Raw genomic sequence first — 19,312 nt, forward strand, 5'->3', positions numbered from 1 at the left:
GCAACGGAAAGAATAAAATACTTAGGAATATATCTACCTAAAGAAACTAAAGACCTATATATAGAAAACTATAAAACACTGGTGAAAGAAATCGAAGAGGACACTAATAGATGGAGACATATACCATGTTCACGGATTGGAAGAATCAATATAGTGAAAATGAGTATACTACCCAAAGCAATTTACAGATTCAACGCAATCCCTATCAAGCTACCAACAGTATTCTTCACAGAGCTAGAACAAATAATTTCACAATTTATATGGAAATATAAAAAACCTCGAATAGCCAAAGCGATCTTGAGAAAGAAGAAAGGAACTGGAGGAATCAACCTACCTGACTTCAGGCTCTACTACAAAGCCACAGTTATCAAGACAGTATGGTACTGGCACAAAGACAGAAATATTGATCAATGGAATAAAATAGAAAGCCCAGAGATAAATCCACGCACATATGGACACCTTATCTTTGACAAAGGAGGCAAGAATGTACAATGGATTAAAGACAATCTCTTTAACAAGTGGTGCTGGGAAATCTGGTCAACCACTTGTAAAAGAATGAAACTAGAACACTTTCTAACACCATACACAAAAATAAACTCAAAGTGGATTAAAGATCTAAACGTAAGACCAGAAACTATAAAACTCCTAGAGGAGAACATAGGCAAAACACTCTCCGACATACATCACAGCAGGATCCTCTATGACCCACCTCCCAGAATATTGGAAATAAAAGCAAAAATAAACAAATGGGACCTAATTAACCTTAAAAGGTTCTGCACATCAAAGGAAACTATTAGCAAGGTGAAAAGACAGCCTTCAGAATGGGAGAAAATAATAGCAAATGAAACAACCGACAAACAACTAATCTCAAAAATATACAAGCAACTCCTACAGCTCAACTTCAGAAAAATAAACGACCCAATCAAAAAATGGGCCAAAGAACTAAATAGACATTTCTCCAAAGAAGACATACAGATGGCTAACAAACACATGAAAAGATGCTCAACATCACTCATTATCAGAGAAATGCAAATCAAAACCACTATGAGGTCCCATTTCACACCAGTCAGAATGGCTGCGATCCAAAAGTCTACAAATAATAAATGCTGGAGAAGGTGTGGAGAAAAGGGAACCCTCTTACACTGTTGGTGGGAATGCAAACTAGTACAGTCACTATGGAGAACAGTGTGGAGATTCCTTAAAAAACTGGAAATAGAACTGCCTTATGATCCAGCAATCCCACTGCTGGGCATACACACTGAGGAAACCAGAAGGGAAAGAGACACGTGTACCCCAGTGTTCATCGCAGCACTGTTTATAATAGCCAGGACATGGAAGCAACCTAGACGTCCATCAGCAGATGAATGGATAAGAAAGCTGTGGCACATATACACAATGGAGTATTACTCAGCCATTAAAAAGAATACATTTGAATCAGTTCTAATGAGGTGGATGAAACTGGAGCCTATTATACAGAGTGAAGTAAGCCAGAAGGAAAAACATAATACAGTATACTAATGCATATATATGGAATTTAGAAAGATGGTAACAATAACCCGTTGTATGAGACATCAGAAGAGACACTGATGTATAGAACAGTCTTATGGACTCTGTGGGAGAGGGAGAGGGTGGGAAGATTTGGGAGAATGGCATTGAAACATGTAAAATATCATGTAAGAAACGAGTTGCCAGTCCAGGTTCGATGCACGATACTGGATGCTTGGGGCTAGTGCACTGGGACGACCCAGAGGGATGGTATGGGGAGGGAGGAGGGAGGAGGGTTCAGGATGGGGAACACATGTATACCTGTGGTGGATTCATTTTGATATTTGGCAAAACTAATACAATTATGTTAAGTTTAAAAATAAAATAAAATTAGAAAAAAAAATAATGTTCTTTTGATGAATTTGTGGGGGAGAAAGTGTTCTCCCCATCCTACTCCTCTGCCATCTTGGTTCCTCCCCTGGCCTGTTTTATAACAGCTTTTTTTTTTTTTTTTTTAAAGATTTCTTGATGTGGACCACTTTTAAAGTCCTTACTGAATTAGTTCCAATGGTGCTTCTATTTTATGTTTTGGCTGTCTGACCCTGGGTCATGTGAGATCTTAGATTCTCTGACTATCAAACCCACACTGCCTACATTGGAAGATGTCTTACTAACCATCTTAACCACTGCACCACCAGTTCAGTTCAGTCACTCAGTCATGTTTGGCTGTTTGCAACCCCATGAATTGCAGCACACCAGGTCTCCCTGTCCATCACCACTCCCGGAGTTCCCTCAGACTCACATCCATCGAGTCAGTGATGCCATCCAGCATCTCATCCTCTGTCGTCCCCTTCTCCTCCTGCCCCCAATCCCTCCCAGCATCAGAGTCTCTTCCAATGAGTCAACACTTCACATGAGGTGGCCAAAGTACTGGAGTTTCAGCTTCAGCATCTCTCCCTCCAAAGAAATCCCAGGGCTGATCTCCTTCAGAATGGACTGGTTGGATCTCCTTGCAGTCCAAGGGACTCTCAAGAGTCTTCTCCAACACCACAATTCAAAAGCATCAATTCTCCAGTGCTCAGCTTTCTTCACAGTCCAACTCTCACATCCATACATGACTACTGGCACCCCCAGGGAATTCTCCAAAAAAGGTTTTCGTTACCTATTTCTGCATCCATCTCTCTCAACCTATGAAATGTCTAGTTAACACTCATTCTTAGTTTCCATAACAGAGAGTGACAGCCAATGTATCAGCAGAGCCTAAAAATAATTTGTTTTCACTAAAAGTTCTAATAGCTGAACTGAAAATCCAATTGATGGATTGAAATAATTCTTGTTTGCCCAAACTGGAATAAACCTGATGACTTAAAACAAAGTGGAAGAATAGGCTTTTCCTTCTCTATTGTCTGTTCAAGGTTCAGAGACGAATCTGAATCCGTCCAAAATAGGAGTCTTGGTCTGTCAGCAGGGATACCACTTTCTGAGATGGCACCACTTCTCTCCTTTACTCTAAGGGATTACAGGGAGTTTCCCCACAATGTCGAAACTTAAAATGTACACAAGTCAAAGAACTAATTTATATCTTTAACTTATATGCTACTCGGGTACTTCTCAGTCTCTGCTGAGGGCCATGGGAGTAGATGTGGGAGCCAGGAAGGCCAATTGTCAAATCACAGGTCAGCTCATTTTAACCAGGGTTAATTCAACTATTGCCTAATTAAGTAAAAGTAGGACACAGCTACTTTACAAAGCTGCTGTGATGACTCTATGAGGTCACAAATGTTAAGCACGTAATGCAGTGTCTAACACAGAGTAGAACACTCAACAACCATTAGTTTCTCTTCTCCATGTTCCCTTAGTTAAACATATAATTTAAAACATCCATAAAATCCTACCTCCTTGAAGAGTCCTCTTCAGAACTCTCATCCACTATTAAAGAAAAAAGCAAGATAAATTTTAAATCAACAGAAGAAAAATACAGAATATTAAAACCTCAAGACTGAGGCTTTGTTTAAAAGTATTCCTTTCAAACCACACCTGGAGGCCACACTAGAGGAAAGGAACAATGGTTGTACTATACTCGTAGGCCACTAATGCCTAAGAACCCTCCCTTTATAGTCATCAAATGCAAAACAAAACAACAAAGAAAAGAACTGCTGTTTACAATGACCATAATCCTAACCAAACTCTAGGAAACTGACAGAAAATGATACTATACCATTAATACAATAAGTACTATAAGCTGAAAATAGCATGCTTAAACAGCACAGTATTTCTGGATTTCTATTGCCTGGAGCACTGAACAGAGACTATTGGTGTCTTACTGGGACATGACAACATCTCTGGCTCTTCAGTTCACAATGAAAACGCCCTATCACAGGGAAGCTTGGTCAAAGGCACTGAACCTCAGAGCAAGGTAAAACATTGGAAACAAAAATCTTCTCTTCCTGGCCCTCTTTCCAAAGTCAAGAGAAATATGTAGTGATTCCAAGTTTAGAAAGGACAATCTCTTGAAAGGCAGGTGGGGGAGGGCAAACGGGTAAAGAGGCTCAATTCAGTGATGAGAATGTGGACTAGACTTGTAGTAGTGAGCATGAAGTAGGGTACACAAAAGCTGAACTTTTTTAAAAAGTTCCCTATATATTTTTTAAAGAGTTCAGCTTTTGTTTGTGTGTGTGTGTGTGTGTGTGTGTGTGTGTGTGTATACATATATGGAACTTTTAAAAAAAGTTCAGCTTCTGTGGGTATATATACTAACATGTTTAAAAAGAATCTCTTGGAACTATCTCCGTCCATTGCTCAAGAGCAGGATGGTCCAAAGAGTGCTGTGTACTCTTGAGGGATATCATTATATCAGTCCTTCCCATTATGTAGCAAATGTTTATAGAAATCATGCTTTTTCAGCTTGGAAGGCATACATCATCACATTCTAAGCTGATGAACAAGGGGAGGGAGGGAAGGATGGAGGGAGCCACGGACTCTGGTGCTGTTGGACAACATTTCCCAGGGTCGTCATGATCTGATGCTGGAGGGATGACTCACATGCAGTGACTCCACGGGGAGAGGAGCACTGCAAGCTTGAGCAAGGAGAGCAAGGGCAGTGATTTTTAAATGTTTGCACTCTGTGACATCAGAACAATGCTTAGTACTTAAAAGACACTTGAAATTTCTGTTTAGTGAACAAATGAACAAGTAAATAAGCATGTTTTCTTTGAAAATTTTCTTTAGAAAAATATAGAAATTAACCAGAGAAAAATGCTATTCTGAGCGTATTGAAGACCAAGATACTGTCATCTCTGTATCTCCCCTGACTAGTGTAATAAACCAATCTATAGTACTTTGATAGATGTTTTTGTTGTTCAGTCACCAAATGGTGTCTGACTCTTGTGATACCGTGGACTACAGCTCACCAGGCCCTTCTGTCCATGGGATTTCCCAGGCAAGAGTATGGGAGTGGGTTGCCATTTTCTTCTCCACGGGATCTTCCTGACACAGGGATCAAGCCGTATATCCTGCATTGGCGGGTGGATTCTTTACTACTGAGCCACCTGGGAAGCCCCCTTTGATTAGATAGAGGTCTACTCAATTAAAGGTATCCTTGGACACCATGTACAATGTGCTAAATGCCACATCCTGTGGACCTAATGCTGTTTTTGTTAATGCAAAGTATTTTTGTGCTTTTATTAGAACCTGCAGAGTCCCAAGTTGTTCTATTTGAATATCTATTATGATAATCTTTTAATTGATGGCAAGAGAACATCTTGTTCTTACAAAACTATACTCTCATGACAACTGTCCAACACACAAAAGAAAATATCTGATCCTAATGAAGTCAACCTATCTCACTCTCTCTGGATCTGTAAGGATTGAAGTTGGTAATCTAGAACTGTTGGTACAATAGGCAAAATAACTGGTTCTCAACCAGGCATTGCTTTTCTGCCTTCTGTACAATTGGTAGGTATCTTTCAGAAATAATCTCTCACTACTATGCTGCACACTGCCTCAGCTTTGCAGTTATTGTTTATCATTTCTTATCCTACCAGGAAGGGATTATTCAAGCTCCCAGGTTTAATGATGGTAACTATTTTAGTGAAACTAATCACTACACAGTAACTACTAACTATTCATTCACTAAATGTAAACGATTTCTAAAAATGAAAGTTCACCTTCATAAGACGTCCAATCTGCTGTACTATGACTATAGATGAAATATACATTATACTCACTTAAATTTTTTTTCTGATTTACACAAAGATCTAATATAGGACTTTAGGGGCCATATTAAAGAGATGGATTTCTTTTTAGACAATAATGTCTTTGATGTTAAATTGCCTACAATTAACTTCTTAAAGAATTCTGAATACTAGAGTATAAAGAAATTAATTAAAAAAATAAAATACACATGCAATTTACACTAATTTTTTCATAGTTCTTTCACTATTGAAACTTCCTCATTCCTACTTTATCTATGGTAGAATCACCGAGAGTAATTCGGTATCAGATGACGTACCTGGGTTGCTATTGTCAGGAGAAGATTTAGATCTCCTTTCTTTATATTCAGAAATCAGTTGGTGAAAGCTATGTATTAAAAATGCGATAAATAATATTTTAACACTGATATGAAAAACAACTACCAAATTCTTAGATCATTTCAGACAATGTCAGAGATATGAAAACTTCAATTGTCACATACATTTCAAGTTTCTAAGTTCTATAAACTTTTATTTAGCATGTAGTAAAGGAGAAAGTAAAGGTATATTTTCACCCTGCTTATTTAACTTATATGCAGAGTACATTATGAGAAACACTGGGCTGGATGAAGCACAAGCTGGAATCAAGATTGCTGGGAGAAATATCAATAACCTCAGATATGCAGATGACACCACCCTATGGCAGAAAGTGAAGAACTAAAAAGCCTCTTGATGAAAGTGAAAGAAGAGAGTGAAAAAGTTGGCTTAAAGCTCAACATTCAGAAAACTAAGATCATGGCATCCGGTCCCATCACTTCATGGCAAATAGATGGGGAAACAGTGACTTACTTTGCTTTTTGGGGCTCCAAAATCACTGCAGTTGGTGATTGCAGCCAAGAAATCAAAACACGCTTAATCCTTGGAAAGAAAGTTAGACCAACTTAGCATATTAAAAAGCAGAGACATTACTTTCTCAACATAGGTCCATCTAGTCAAGGTTATGGTTTTTCCAGTAGTCATGTATGGATGTGAGAGTTGGACTATAAAGAAAGCTGAGCACAGAAGAATTGATGCCTCTGAACTGCGGTCTTGGAAAAGACTCTTGAGAGTCCCTTGGACTGCAAGGAGATCCAATCAGTCCATCCTAAAGGAAATCAGTCCTGGGTGTTCATTGGAAGGACTGATGTTGAAGCTGAAACTCCAATATTTTGGCCACCTGATGCGAAGAGCAGACTCATTTGAAAGACTCTGATGCTGGGAAAGATTGAAGGCAGGAGGAGAAGGGGACAACAGAGAATGAGATGGTTGGATGGCATCACTGATTCAATGGACATGATTTTGGGTAAACTCTGGGAGTTGATGACAGACAGGGAGGCCTGGCATGCTGCGGCTCACGGGGTCCCAAAAAGTCAAACACGACTGAGCAACTGAACTGAAAGGAGAAAGAAAAGGAAGATGAAGTAGTCATGAACTCAGGACAGTACAGCTCCAATAATTAACTAGATTTAGCTTGACATACGAAAAATCTCTTGAGCTTGCAAATCCTACCTCTATAACCAACTGCTCTTTGTTCCTGGAGGAGTTGTTTCTCTTCTGTTCAAAGTCTTCCTCTACACAACTGGGATATTACTACCTTATTTCACAAAAGGATTAATAGGATGTAATGAGATAATATACCCCCAAAATGCTTGCAGAAACAGTCAAAGAGTGGAATAATTTCATCTTCAACTTTATTGCTATAACTAATTTGGAATTCCAAGTAAATCCCAATGTGTGCTTTTTCATACATTTAACATTCAAGTGTTGCATGAAACTGTTATTAATTCTGGTGATTAGATGTTTTTTGTGGTTTGTAATTTAGGGAATCTCCGCTTTTAGATAATGTGTACCTAAATTTATTTATAACATATGAATTCACTACATTAGAGAACATAATGATCCCCCATTATTGCAGCTAATTACACCAAGAGCAGAAAACTAATCACAATCAAGACCTGGCCTGGACCACTACTTTTCCTTCTCTATCTCCTCAAACTCTGAACCAGCAGATCTTTGTGACAATGATGTTTAATCTCCATGTTCCTCTCCAATTCACTTGGAAGACATATCCCTACTCTTACACTGGGTACTGGCAAGTTCTAGACAGGGCTTACCTCTCTGAATTCCAACTATCTTACTTGAGATTTAGGGATTTCTGCTGAATTAGTTCCTTATGGGGCAGATTCTGAAAACATTTAAGGTGGAGGCAGACAGAAGTCCATTGGAAATTTTTCATTATTACAGGAAACAGATCCCATGAGGGGCCAAGCATAATTAGGGAATTTCAGGCAAGTTGGCACCCACTACTCTGGGAAGGATGACAGGGAACCTGTGACCTAAGAAAAAGTGCCCCCACAGGACAGAAAGCCACCTTGAGGTTCAAATCTAGATACAAAGGAGAAAGGGAAGTCTGCTCAATCCCTGCAGGAGCACCTGACCCTCTTTGACAGCCTAAAAGTGTCCCCACTGACATCTGCTAGCAGAAAAGACAAATAAGTAGCCTCAGGAAGTTGAGTTGACTTAAACAGTTAATTTGAGATGCTTTACCAAGTGAACGCCTTGCCCTTTCATGAAGAACTGACCATTTAGAGGCTAAAGTGTGCATCTTTGCAAATTACCTCCAAGGCTAAAATGAAGGGACAGAAAAGAAGCCTCCTGTCCCACTGGGATGCCAGGTAACAGCACTTACTATTTCAAAAGTCCCTGTTGGGGACTTCCCTGGTGGGCCAGAGGATAAGACTCTAGGCTCCCAATGCAGGGGGCCTAGGTTCCATCCCTGGTCAGGGAACTTGATCCCATATGCTGCAGCTAAGAGTTCCTACAACTAGGACCCCATGTAGCCAAATAAATAAATGTTTTGTAAAAATAATAATAAAGTCCTTGATGGACAAGAAATGATGCTGAGGTCACTTATCTGAGGCAGATGACTATTGAAGGGATAAATTCCCTATTTCCTCCTTAGTCTGATGTATTCGGCTTCAAAGTCAGCTAGAGGTTGGGTTAAGGAAAGGCTACTTGCAGGTTTAAATAAAAAAATATTGATAATAATGGGAATAAAAACAGTCATGGTGGCAGTTAATGATGTGGACAATCGTGTGCTAGGTGTTAAAATGAAATACCATATACAAAATCTTTCTTACACACAGGCACCTTTGAAAGATGCATTACTATTTGCCTTTTGTACCAGGAAACTTATTTGCTGATGATAACCCTAATCGGTAGGAAACCTAGGAATTGAACCTAGCCTGAATCTAAAGCCCATCATTTTCATCTGTATCATTCACCTCTGACTTGTCTTTGTTAAAGGAACGTTTATCTGATCAAAGCTATCTTTCTTGCTTCTACCTGCATTAAAAATGAAAATATCAAAATGTACTAAAATGAGAAAGGATAAAAACTGATGAGCCCCCAGGATGAGGTGACCATGAGTAATAATCACCTTTTTGTGGCTGTTGTTATTTAGTCGCTATGTTGTATCTGACTCTTTTGCAACCTAGTAACATCGGCATTCTTCAAACACAGTAATTTAAAACAAAGAGTTATCCAAAAGACAAAATCAAGTCTTTTAGGTTTACTATGCATCTTATAGAAGTATATACATACAGAGTAGAGGTTAAAGAATTCTTTTAAAAGAATTAAGAAACTCGATACTGTCATGAGGTAAACTAAAAAGCAGAATCCATATTTCACAAAGCTAATAAAACTAATTTGAAATCTCTCAGCTATTACAAGATCAACCAACCAAACAAAAAGAGGTTGAATATGACATTGGTCAATATTATAAAGGAATATGAATCCTGCTATATATTGTTCATGATACCCAGTCATAATAATTGATTTTCTACCTAAGTGATGATGTGTTGATCACAAATGAATCCGCTTATTCATTTAATCTTGATATTACCATCCTAGAACAGCACTAAGGGTTTTTTTTTTTTTAATTTTATTTTATTTTTAAAGTTTACAATATTGTATTAGTTTTGCCAAATATTGAAATGGATCCGCCACAGGTATACATGTGTTCCCCATCCTGAACCCTCCTCCCTCCTCCCTCCCCATACCATCCCTCTGGGTTGTCCCAGTGCACCAGCCCCAAGCATCCAGCACTAAGGGTTTTAAAAAGAAAAAGAAAAACAGTACCTTTTCATCTTATCAACTGCATTTATATTTGCTTTTTTCTTTACTAAAACCTCCACAATTTGCCCTCTCCTTTCACATATCACAAGTAACAGTGGTGTCAGGTCATCCTGTAAAACAGGGAAAACCATTTCTAATGTACACAGTTAACCTATTTCTAAACTGAAATTAAAATCATGCAATAGATTCTCTGAACTTAAAAATAAAAGTCAGAGTAAATGAAAGAGAGCCCCCTCCTCATTGCCCTGTGCACCTTCTTTCTCTTTAATATGTTCTTCCCCTGGGCTTTCCCTGGTGGTCCAGTGGCTAAGTGTCAAGCTCCCAATGCAGGTGCGGGAGCGGGTATCATTTAGCTACTGTATCATCTGAATATTTTAGGGACAATGCTGAGGCAGAAATATATAATACTATCTGTAGCATGCATAACCTATCCAAGGATGACCATGAGTAAACTCAAAAGGTTTACAGACATTCCAGTCGAAATATTATTCTCTACATGAACATGCAAAGAGAGAAACTTTTTTTTTTCTCTTTCAAAAAGTCAACTGTGGGAACCCTGTTTTACTGCTTTCTCAGAAATGTCTCCTGGAATTTAATCTTATTCATTCTCTCTTCCTTGCTTGCTCTTTCCACTGCCCTTCCTTAAGTTAGGTATTCTGGCTGAGAGGTCAGCATTAGCTAGATACTAACTGCATGCAGAATGAGCACCCTCCCCACCTTATCTTCAAAGACCCTTCTTGATGACTCTCATGTGATTACCTCCAGACCACCAGGAGGAAGCTTCCAAAATCCTAGAGTTCTGGTGTCTGTCTTGCTTTACTGCTCTTAGTTAAAGACTGCAACATAAAGTTACCAATGAATACATGCTCAACATTTTCTCGGGGAGTTGCTCTTCCACCAGCTCTCCCTGCACTGTCTCTTATAATCTTGTGTGTTTGTGAGAGTTATTCAGTGTGAAACTGCCACAACCAACTTAAAAATTCTAATTTGAAAAATTCAATCCCATTCTTAAGAGATTTTTTTAAATATGAAATCAATTATAGATTAATTAGGTTGTCTTTAAAAACCTTCAAATATTTATCAAAATAAACTATCAATCAAAAATTGGAAACTCAAATGCTTATGGACGGAAAGCTGATGACCTGAGTAAGTGAAAAAGCCAGGTGAGACTGGTAACCCTGAAAACACATGTCCCACATAGAAGGGGTGGCCTCTGCACGCAGACCAAACAGTAGGATAGGCTCAAGGGAGTCCAGATTTGGTCCTTCTGCAAGAGCCTCCTAAATTTGAAATGTTGACTCAATGTATGGAGGTAAACTAAACATATCCAAGGGCCATGTTTGGGTTATGGCCCACTTTTGGTTTTATGTTTGCTGTTTCCAAACAGGTAGGTATAAAGCAAATATTTGTATGTGAAACATTTCCTTTCTTTAGTATCATATGTTTCACAAAATAAAAATTGGGTCCCAATATGTAATAAATAAGGCTATTAAGACTCATAATTCAATTAAACATAAAGTCTTTTAAAAAGACTCATAATTCACAGTCAAGAATGTTTCCACTGCCTGTTCAAACTACAGTCTATCTCTAGAATTCTTCTAGATTGTTAATAAAATGGATCATGAGTTTCCAAGCCTGCTGAAAATAAATGCTTAAAACAATCCCCCTCTGTACTGTTACTAACTTCACGGGTTTTAAAGCTCTCATCTGCTTATGCCAGGGATCAGCAATTCTAACAGACACACTGCAAGAGTCTGTCCTGCAGCTGGCACCAAAAAAGGCTCATGAGTTACTATTACTGCAGTCAGGAAAACCCTGTTGGTAACAAACATCTGTTGACCTAATGACCTGGATGATAAATGAAGGTGCAAAATCCTTAAAGGGTCAGACTCTACATACGAAGTGACTTCACCATGAGCAAATTGCTAAAGACTCTCAGAATGTCACTGAATGATGAGTGGTTGGAAGGAAAAGAAGTTATTGTTCAAGCCTATAGATATTGCCAAAGATACTCCTTTTAATGTCTCAAGCACAGGGGCAGAGAAAAAGTCAGGCTAATATTGTTGGAAAGGAGGGAGCTGATGGAAGTAGCTAGCATTGATCAAACTCCAATGCTTCAGGAGACTACTTTCTGTTGTGAAGGGTGCATTTAGAAATTACATGTATTCACTCCATAGTTATCCATCAAGGACTAGATCAGAATCTCAAGGGAATAGTTCTAAATACACACGTCCATGCGTTCCTCGATTTACTCAGTCAAAATCTACAGCAAACAGCCTAGGCTTATACATTTTTAAAATAAGTTTTCCCAAATAACTGTGGTTCACCAGCAGAATATAGCTGAGAATTAGTGCAGCAACCACTCCAGTCTCATCTCTTACTCACATGGCCAATTCCTTCTCTTACGTGAAGGTTTGAATAAAAAAGAAAAGTGTAAGAGGCAAGAGTCATCAAAACTGCAATTTTTAAAAATTTCCTGGGTAAACAGTGGTAGAATAGGGTCTAGTAAACCCAAAAGGCAACCTGATCTCATTATTTATAACCCCCTTACTTCCTTCCCATCAAGATATTCTAGATGGGAGAGTAGAGTCTAGACTCTTATCTAAGTGGATGGTTCTGCCAGAATAGGATAATATCAGGTAGTTATTTGTTCTTCTTTCTTAATTCCCACCTAATCACCACCTGTTCACTGTCAGTCTGTTTTGATCAGAGTCTTCTTAAAACTGGCACCTAGGCAAGTTACAATTCACTCACACTGTTTTTCAAAATAACAACTATTATCCCTGAAAACTGAAAAGCATATAAGAAATATATAAACTGAAGGGAATAAAAAGCACAAACCAAAATCTCAGGACTTCCGTGGTGGTCCCATGGCTGGGTCTCAGTGCTCCCAGGAAAGAGGGCCTGGGTTCGACCCCTGGTCAGAAAACTAGATCCTACATGCTGAAATGAAGCCCAGCTCAGCCAAATAAATAAATATTAAAATAAATAAATCCTCTTCTTGGCATTTCCCAACTGCCAAAATTCCAGCTTGACTTGCACTTTTCACTTGCTTGCTCCTTTTCCTTTCCTTTTACCTTATTAAGACTTGGGCAATGAGAGAGAAACTGTGTTTATATAAACCATTTTTCATAAGATGGGAATTTGTGAACAGCAGCAAGATTTCTAATATGTTGTAAAATGCTTTCGTTATGTTTGAATTTTAAGACAAAGTCTACTGAGACAACTTTTGCTTTACTGTGTTATTTTAGACTGATTACAAAAAAAAAAAAAAAAACTGGGGTAAAATATTTGGAAAATGTTTTACTTAACAAGTGCAGTGTTATCACAAATACCAGCAATAAACACATAAAGGAATGCTTTACTCTCTAATGCTTGAGAAATATCATGATTTAAAGTGAAATCCTAGTTTGGTTCCTTCAAAATACTTTCACTCAGGGAAGGCTGGAGCTTCCAAAGATGGAAAACTGAGCCCACCTGTGAGAGTGGAGGGAGTTCCTGGTGGGGCTGCAGGTGCAGGACGTCACGTGCGTCCTGGAGAAAGCAGGAGGGGCGGCTACACCATCACCAGCTCCACATGCACAGCTGCAACCCCGCTGAGCAGGTCCTGGGGCTGAGCGCAGGAGACCCTGAGGTGTACATCATGAACCAAGCAGTCACCAGCACCAGTGAATGCCCTTGCTGGGAGTCAAACATGACCTGACCCTCTTGGCCGGATCTCAGAACCGGGGTCCTGGAGGGCTCAGGGCTCCAGGCTTGCTGCCTCCCAGGCCCACTTGCACTCACTGGGCTGCCCCTCATGGGCACTGGGTCTCCTTCCTCCTCCAACCCACCCCCAGGGGCACCCATTCTTTGAGCCCCTGGAAGCAGCCACTCCTCACATTGCTTCACTCCCCCCAGGCCTTCATCATCTGTGGGCTCCGAGCCTACCACCAACTCCCGGGCATGGTCTGATGGGAAATCTTCCTTCTGAGGTATACAGCTGGCTGGGAGACAGAGCTTTGCCCTCTCTGTGGGCTCCAACATTTTTCCCCACCCCTTGCAGTGGCTTTGGAGTTGTTTCCATGGTAACAGGGCTTGTTGGACACTATTCCGTTTACCTATTTACATAGTTAGAAATAAAACACTTCTAGTTTAAAAAAATGCTTTGCAAATATTTTGTAAATAAAGTTAGTTGAGATATACCTTGTTCATGGCTTCTATATTGGCGTCACAGCTTTGCTGTGAGTGATATATTCTGGCAAAAGACAGCGTAGTGGAGAGCGGTGTTCTCACAGACGTCCATGACATTTGGGTTGGCACCATGCTCCAGCAGAAGGGTCGCACACTCCTCTTCTTGGCATTCTATGGCCTGTCAGTGTTGCGCCAAGAAACAGAGTGTAAATTCTAGGAATTCAAAGTAAACAGTCCACAAGCTTCACCGGTTTGCTATATCTAAATGAGATGAATTCACTTTTAGTCTCAGTAGTTAAATCACATCCACCTCGTGTGGACATGGTTCACTGCCCCATACCTTCATCAGCGCTGTCCTGTTTTCATCATCACAGAGGTTAAGTAGGCATTTTCTCTCCAGGAGCAGAGTGACCACCACTGAATGGCCATTGGCACAGGCCAAGTGGAGGGCAGTCCTATGAAAGCAAGAGGAGTTTTCAGGAAACTGTAGTGTTACTGTTTCAAAACAAACAACTGTTCCTGTGATTGAAAACATTCAATAGTATGCTGTTCCTATCCCTCTAAAACAAATATTTCGTTTCCTTCTGGAGAAAGAAAGAACATTATACATTAGCATTAGCTCTTCTTAACACAGTAATGAAAGAAAATTTACTTGAATACAATGACCATGACCTTGAGATTCAGCTCAACTTGGATTTGAATTTGACTTTCATTCTGTCACTTAGCTGTCACTCAGCCTCTCTGTGCCTCAATTTCCTCATCAACAAAATGGAGAGAGAGAAGTAGTTCTCTCACAGGACAGCACTGCGATGCTTAAATGAGATCCATGCAAAGAGTTTAGAACCATTTCTGGCACAGGTAACAGCTCAGTAACTGTTAGGTAATATAATCATACTTATTACTATTACTACTTTTTTACAAGGACAACATCTCAATGAAGTCAAAGGATATCATACCTCCTTTGCAGATACATTTTGAGGATTAGAGACAACACTGTGCTTCAGTGATTCTAATATGTTCATTTTCTGACATTTTAACGTCTCTGACATTGGAATGAAATTTATAATTCACAATGTCTGTACAACTATAATTGGTAGCATTTTTGTTTGCTCATTTCTCATTTTTCCTGTTGATCTAATTACCATAAGGTCTTTTGTCTATGGTTGCTTCTTTTTAATTAAAATATAGATGATGCATATTACATATTATTATATATTACAGGTACACAACATTGTGATTCACAATTTTTATAAGTCATACTCCATTTAAAGTTATTATATGGTATTTGCTATGTTCCCCGTGTTGTACAATACATCCCAGCAGCTGGCAGGATTTTAGTTTCCCCACCAGGTATCGAACCCTGGGCCCACAGCAGTGAATCTTAACCATGGATGACCAAGGAACTCCCTAGATTCCCTTGACTTCTGAAAAGGCTGAAAGCTGTCAGAAAATATCAATCCTCAAAACAAATTCTAAAAAAAAATTGAAAGTGAGAAATCATTTTTATCTGTGCCACATTCCTATTAGTGCCAAAAAGACAAGCCCTGTCTGGTAATCCAACTTGCCTATAGACAGCTTGATCTACAAAGAGTTTTAAATTTTTTGTGTTGTTAAAATGTTAAATCAACATCCAGATTTCTTTTTGTTGTGTGTGTGCATGTGTGTGTGTGTGTGTGTGTGTGTGTGTGTGTGTGTGCTGAAATCCAGGAAACTCCAGAATTCTTACTTTTGAAATCATTCTTAGAAAGGTCTTTGGGGTGGGAGGGAGGCTCATAATGAAGGGGCTATGTGTACACTTACAACTGATTTATGATGTTATACAGCAGAAAACAACACAACATTGTAAAGCAATTATTCTCCAATTTAAAAAAAAATAAGGTTAAGAAACAGTAGAAATAGGAAAAAAAAAAAAAAAGTCTCTGTCCACAGATAAAAAATGTATAAATAGGAACCTGAGTTTTATTCTGGCACTTTTCTCACTGTGCATATTTGAAATGTTTGATCCATACTCTATCTGAAACTTTTTGGTGAGATAAAAATTGAGTTACTTTTCTCTTTTACCAGGTTATTTCTCCACCATCTACACACAGTTTATCATTTCTAACAGAAAAGGTCATCATTTTCAAGTTCTAAAGTTTTACATACATTTGGGTGTTTGGGCATTCTGTTCCATTCATTTATCTATCTTTTCAGTTGTTAGTAAATGAACATTTGTGGGCACTTATAGCACATTTTGACATCTAGAAGGGCAAATCTTCCTCTACTATACAAAACTTTTAATTTCATCACAACAATTAAAGACAGCATACGTAACCCAAAATCTTTAAAATTATGAAATGTTGATTTGCTTTAAATATAGAAAGACCATACATCCTAAGAAAATGTCTTTCTATTCAAGGACACAGCCAGCTTCCTGCTTCAAAGCTGTCTTCTAAGGTCCTTCAGCAAAGAACACATATACCTAAGTGTACACTTATATAAAATGGATATTGAATTGTATTTTTAATCCAGAAGTTGATTTGACATGGGAATTATTTTGCTCACTATGCAGTTTTCTGTACTATATAACCTTACGGTATAAAAAACGTACATTAAAAATAAGATATTGACAACAGCAGAAATCTGTCCACTGCCATGATCCACAATAGGTGATCCATGAAGAAGTGCTTTCATAAATCACATGAGAAAAAATGTGAGAGCCAGAAGGTTCAGAAGATTTCTTGAAGGCTATATAATTTGAGAGTTTTTACTCATGAGTACATCATGCTAACCCATGCAAATAAAAAGTAGGAGGAAGAAAGGAAAAACAGATGCTATTCATGTTTCATTTCATTTCTGTGATTACCGACATTCAGTTAAATGACTTCAAAACTATCAGTAAAGCTCTATAAGGAGAATTATAAGTGGGTCCAAAACCAACTAAGGATTTTTGCTGCCTATCGAGTCTGTGGGGTGCTGGATCCCAGGAAGGTATCCAGGAGCCTTGGAGGGGAAACTCACAGGAGGGATCTCTGCCAGGCCCTTCCACCCCGCTTACCTGTTCATCTTTTCCCTGTCGTTCAGGCCATTTTTTCCAAACAACAGAACATGCTGCACTTTGGCTACGTTGCCCACAATGGCAGCTTCGTGGATCTTTCTGAGGTCTTTGTCTCGGATGCGGTATCCTGGCTGGAAGTTGATTCCATGACCGCTGTCTCTCACCGGGTTGATGGAGGAGCCAAAGGGCGACACACCGTTCTTACTCCTGAAGCCAAAACTCTTCTTCATCGCAGAGCCTACGGACTCCAAACACATCTCACCTCTCCCTTGGCTCTTCACAGTCCCCTAAACCCAACACGAGCACTACAGGTAAGCCAGAGCCATCTGCCACAACCTCCAAGCTGGGAAGCTCAACGGTTTGGAAGCTTTCATCCCAGGATGATCGTCGCAAAGCAACACCTCTAAACACATTGCCCATGCACACAGAGGCCTGGTGTGTCAGCCCAGTGCTCATATGCAAGAACTGTAAGTTCATTTCCTGAAAGAAACAAACAATATCAATAAACCCTTACCTAAACTAAGAAGGAAAGAGAGGAAACTGAAATATAGAAATGAAAGTGACATTATAACTGTATAACTGTCAAAATAACTATAGTATCCAAAGCAATCTATAGATTAAGTGCAATTTCTATCAAATTACCAATGGCATTTTTCATATAACTGGAACAAAAAATTTTACAGTGTGTATGGAAACAAAAGACCCCAAATAGACAAAGCAATCTTGAGAAAGAAAAGCAAGAGCTGACAGAATCAGGTACCCTGACTGCAGACTACTCTGCAAGCTTCAGTAATCAAAACACAGTACTAGCACAAAAACAGAAATATATTGAATGATCAATATAACAAGACAGAAAGTCCAGAGAGAAACCTACTTACGTACCTGTGGTCAATTAATCTAGGATAAAGGAGGCAAGACTATACAAAGGAGAAAAGACAGCCCCTTCAATATTGGTGCTGAGAAAACTCAACAGCTACATGTATAAGAAGGAAATTAGAATGCTCCCTAACATCATACATAAAAATAAACTCAAAATGGAATAAATACCTAAATATAAGACAGGTCCTGTAAAACTCAGAGGAGAATACAGGCAGAACACACTCTGACATAAATTACAGCAGGATCTTTTTTCATCCACCTCTTAGAGTAATGAAAATAAAAACAGAAATAAGCAAATGGGATGTAATTAAACATAAAAGCTTTTGCACAGTGCAGGAAATTGTAAACAAGACAGACCACAACCCACAGAATATTTGCAAATGATGCAATTGACAAGGTATTAATCTCCAACATATTCAAACAGCTCAAAGAACTCAATATCAAAAAGCAAACAACCTGATCAAAAAAATGAGTATAAGATCTAAATACACATTTCTGTAAGGGACACCTACAGACAACCAAAAAGCACATTAGGGATGCTCAGAAAGGATGCTCCACATCACTAATTATTATAGAAATGCAGAAATACTATAATAAGGTATCATTTCACACCAATCAGAATAGCCACCTTCAAAAAATACACAAATAATAAATGCTGGAGAGAGTGTGGAGAAAAGGGAATCCTTCTACACTGCTTATGGAATGCAACGAGGTACACCCACTGTAGAAAACTCTATAGAGGTTGCTATAAAAACTAAATATAGAGTTGCCATATGATTCAGCAATCTCAGTCCTGGGCATATATCTGGAGAAAACCATAATTCAAAAAGGTACATGCACCCCAATGTTCACTGCAGAACTATTTACAATAGCCAAGACATTGAAGCAACCTAAGTGTCCATCAACAGAAGAATGGATGAAGAAGATGCAGTACACACACACACACACACACACACACACACACACACACCGAAAATGGAATATTACTCGGCCATAAAAAGAAATAATAATGCCATTTGCAGCAACACACATGGATCTTGAAATTACAACACTAAGTGAAGTAACTCAGACAGAGAAAAACAAGTATCACATCACTTACATGTGGAATTTAATAAAAATAAACTTATTTACACAACAGAAACCAACTCAAAAGATCTCAAAATCAAATTATCATTATGAAAGGGGAAACATGAAGGGAAGGACAAGTTAGGAGATTGGGATTAACATATACACACTATTTTCTAGTAGTCATGTATGGATATGAGAGTTGTACAATAAAGAAGTCTGACTGCCAAATAATTAATGCTTTTGAAGTGTGGTGTTGGGAGTAGACTCTTGAGAGTCCTTGGACTGCAAGGAGATTAAACCAGTC

The 19,312-nt window shown here is 38.8% G+C and overlaps 1 protein-coding gene across 1 annotated transcript; it reads right to left on the minus strand.

Moving 5' to 3' along the window:
- Positions 1 to 1,764: 1,764 nt before the first annotated feature.
- Positions 1,765 to 17,540, minus strand: LOC139178154 (putative ankyrin repeat domain-containing protein 20A5). The gene is made up of 3 exons (XM_070774971.1): positions 17,062 to 17,540; positions 14,365 to 14,479; positions 1,765 to 14,202 (listed from the first exon to the last, which is right to left on the minus strand). The coding sequence occupies exons 1-3, from the start codon at positions 17,316 to 17,318 to the stop codon at positions 14,062 to 14,064; spliced, it is 513 nt and encodes a 170-aa protein (XP_070631072.1). The 5' UTR covers positions 17,319 to 17,540; the 3' UTR covers positions 1,765 to 14,061.
- Positions 17,541 to 19,312: the final 1,772 nt, after the last annotated feature.

The sequence above is a fragment of the Bos indicus genome, chromosome 21, assembly GCF_029378745.1.
Source record: "Bos indicus isolate NIAB-ARS_2022 breed Sahiwal x Tharparkar chromosome 21, NIAB-ARS_B.indTharparkar_mat_pri_1.0, whole genome shotgun sequence".
NCBI classification, from domain to species: domain Eukaryota; kingdom Metazoa; phylum Chordata; class Mammalia; order Artiodactyla; family Bovidae; genus Bos; species Bos indicus.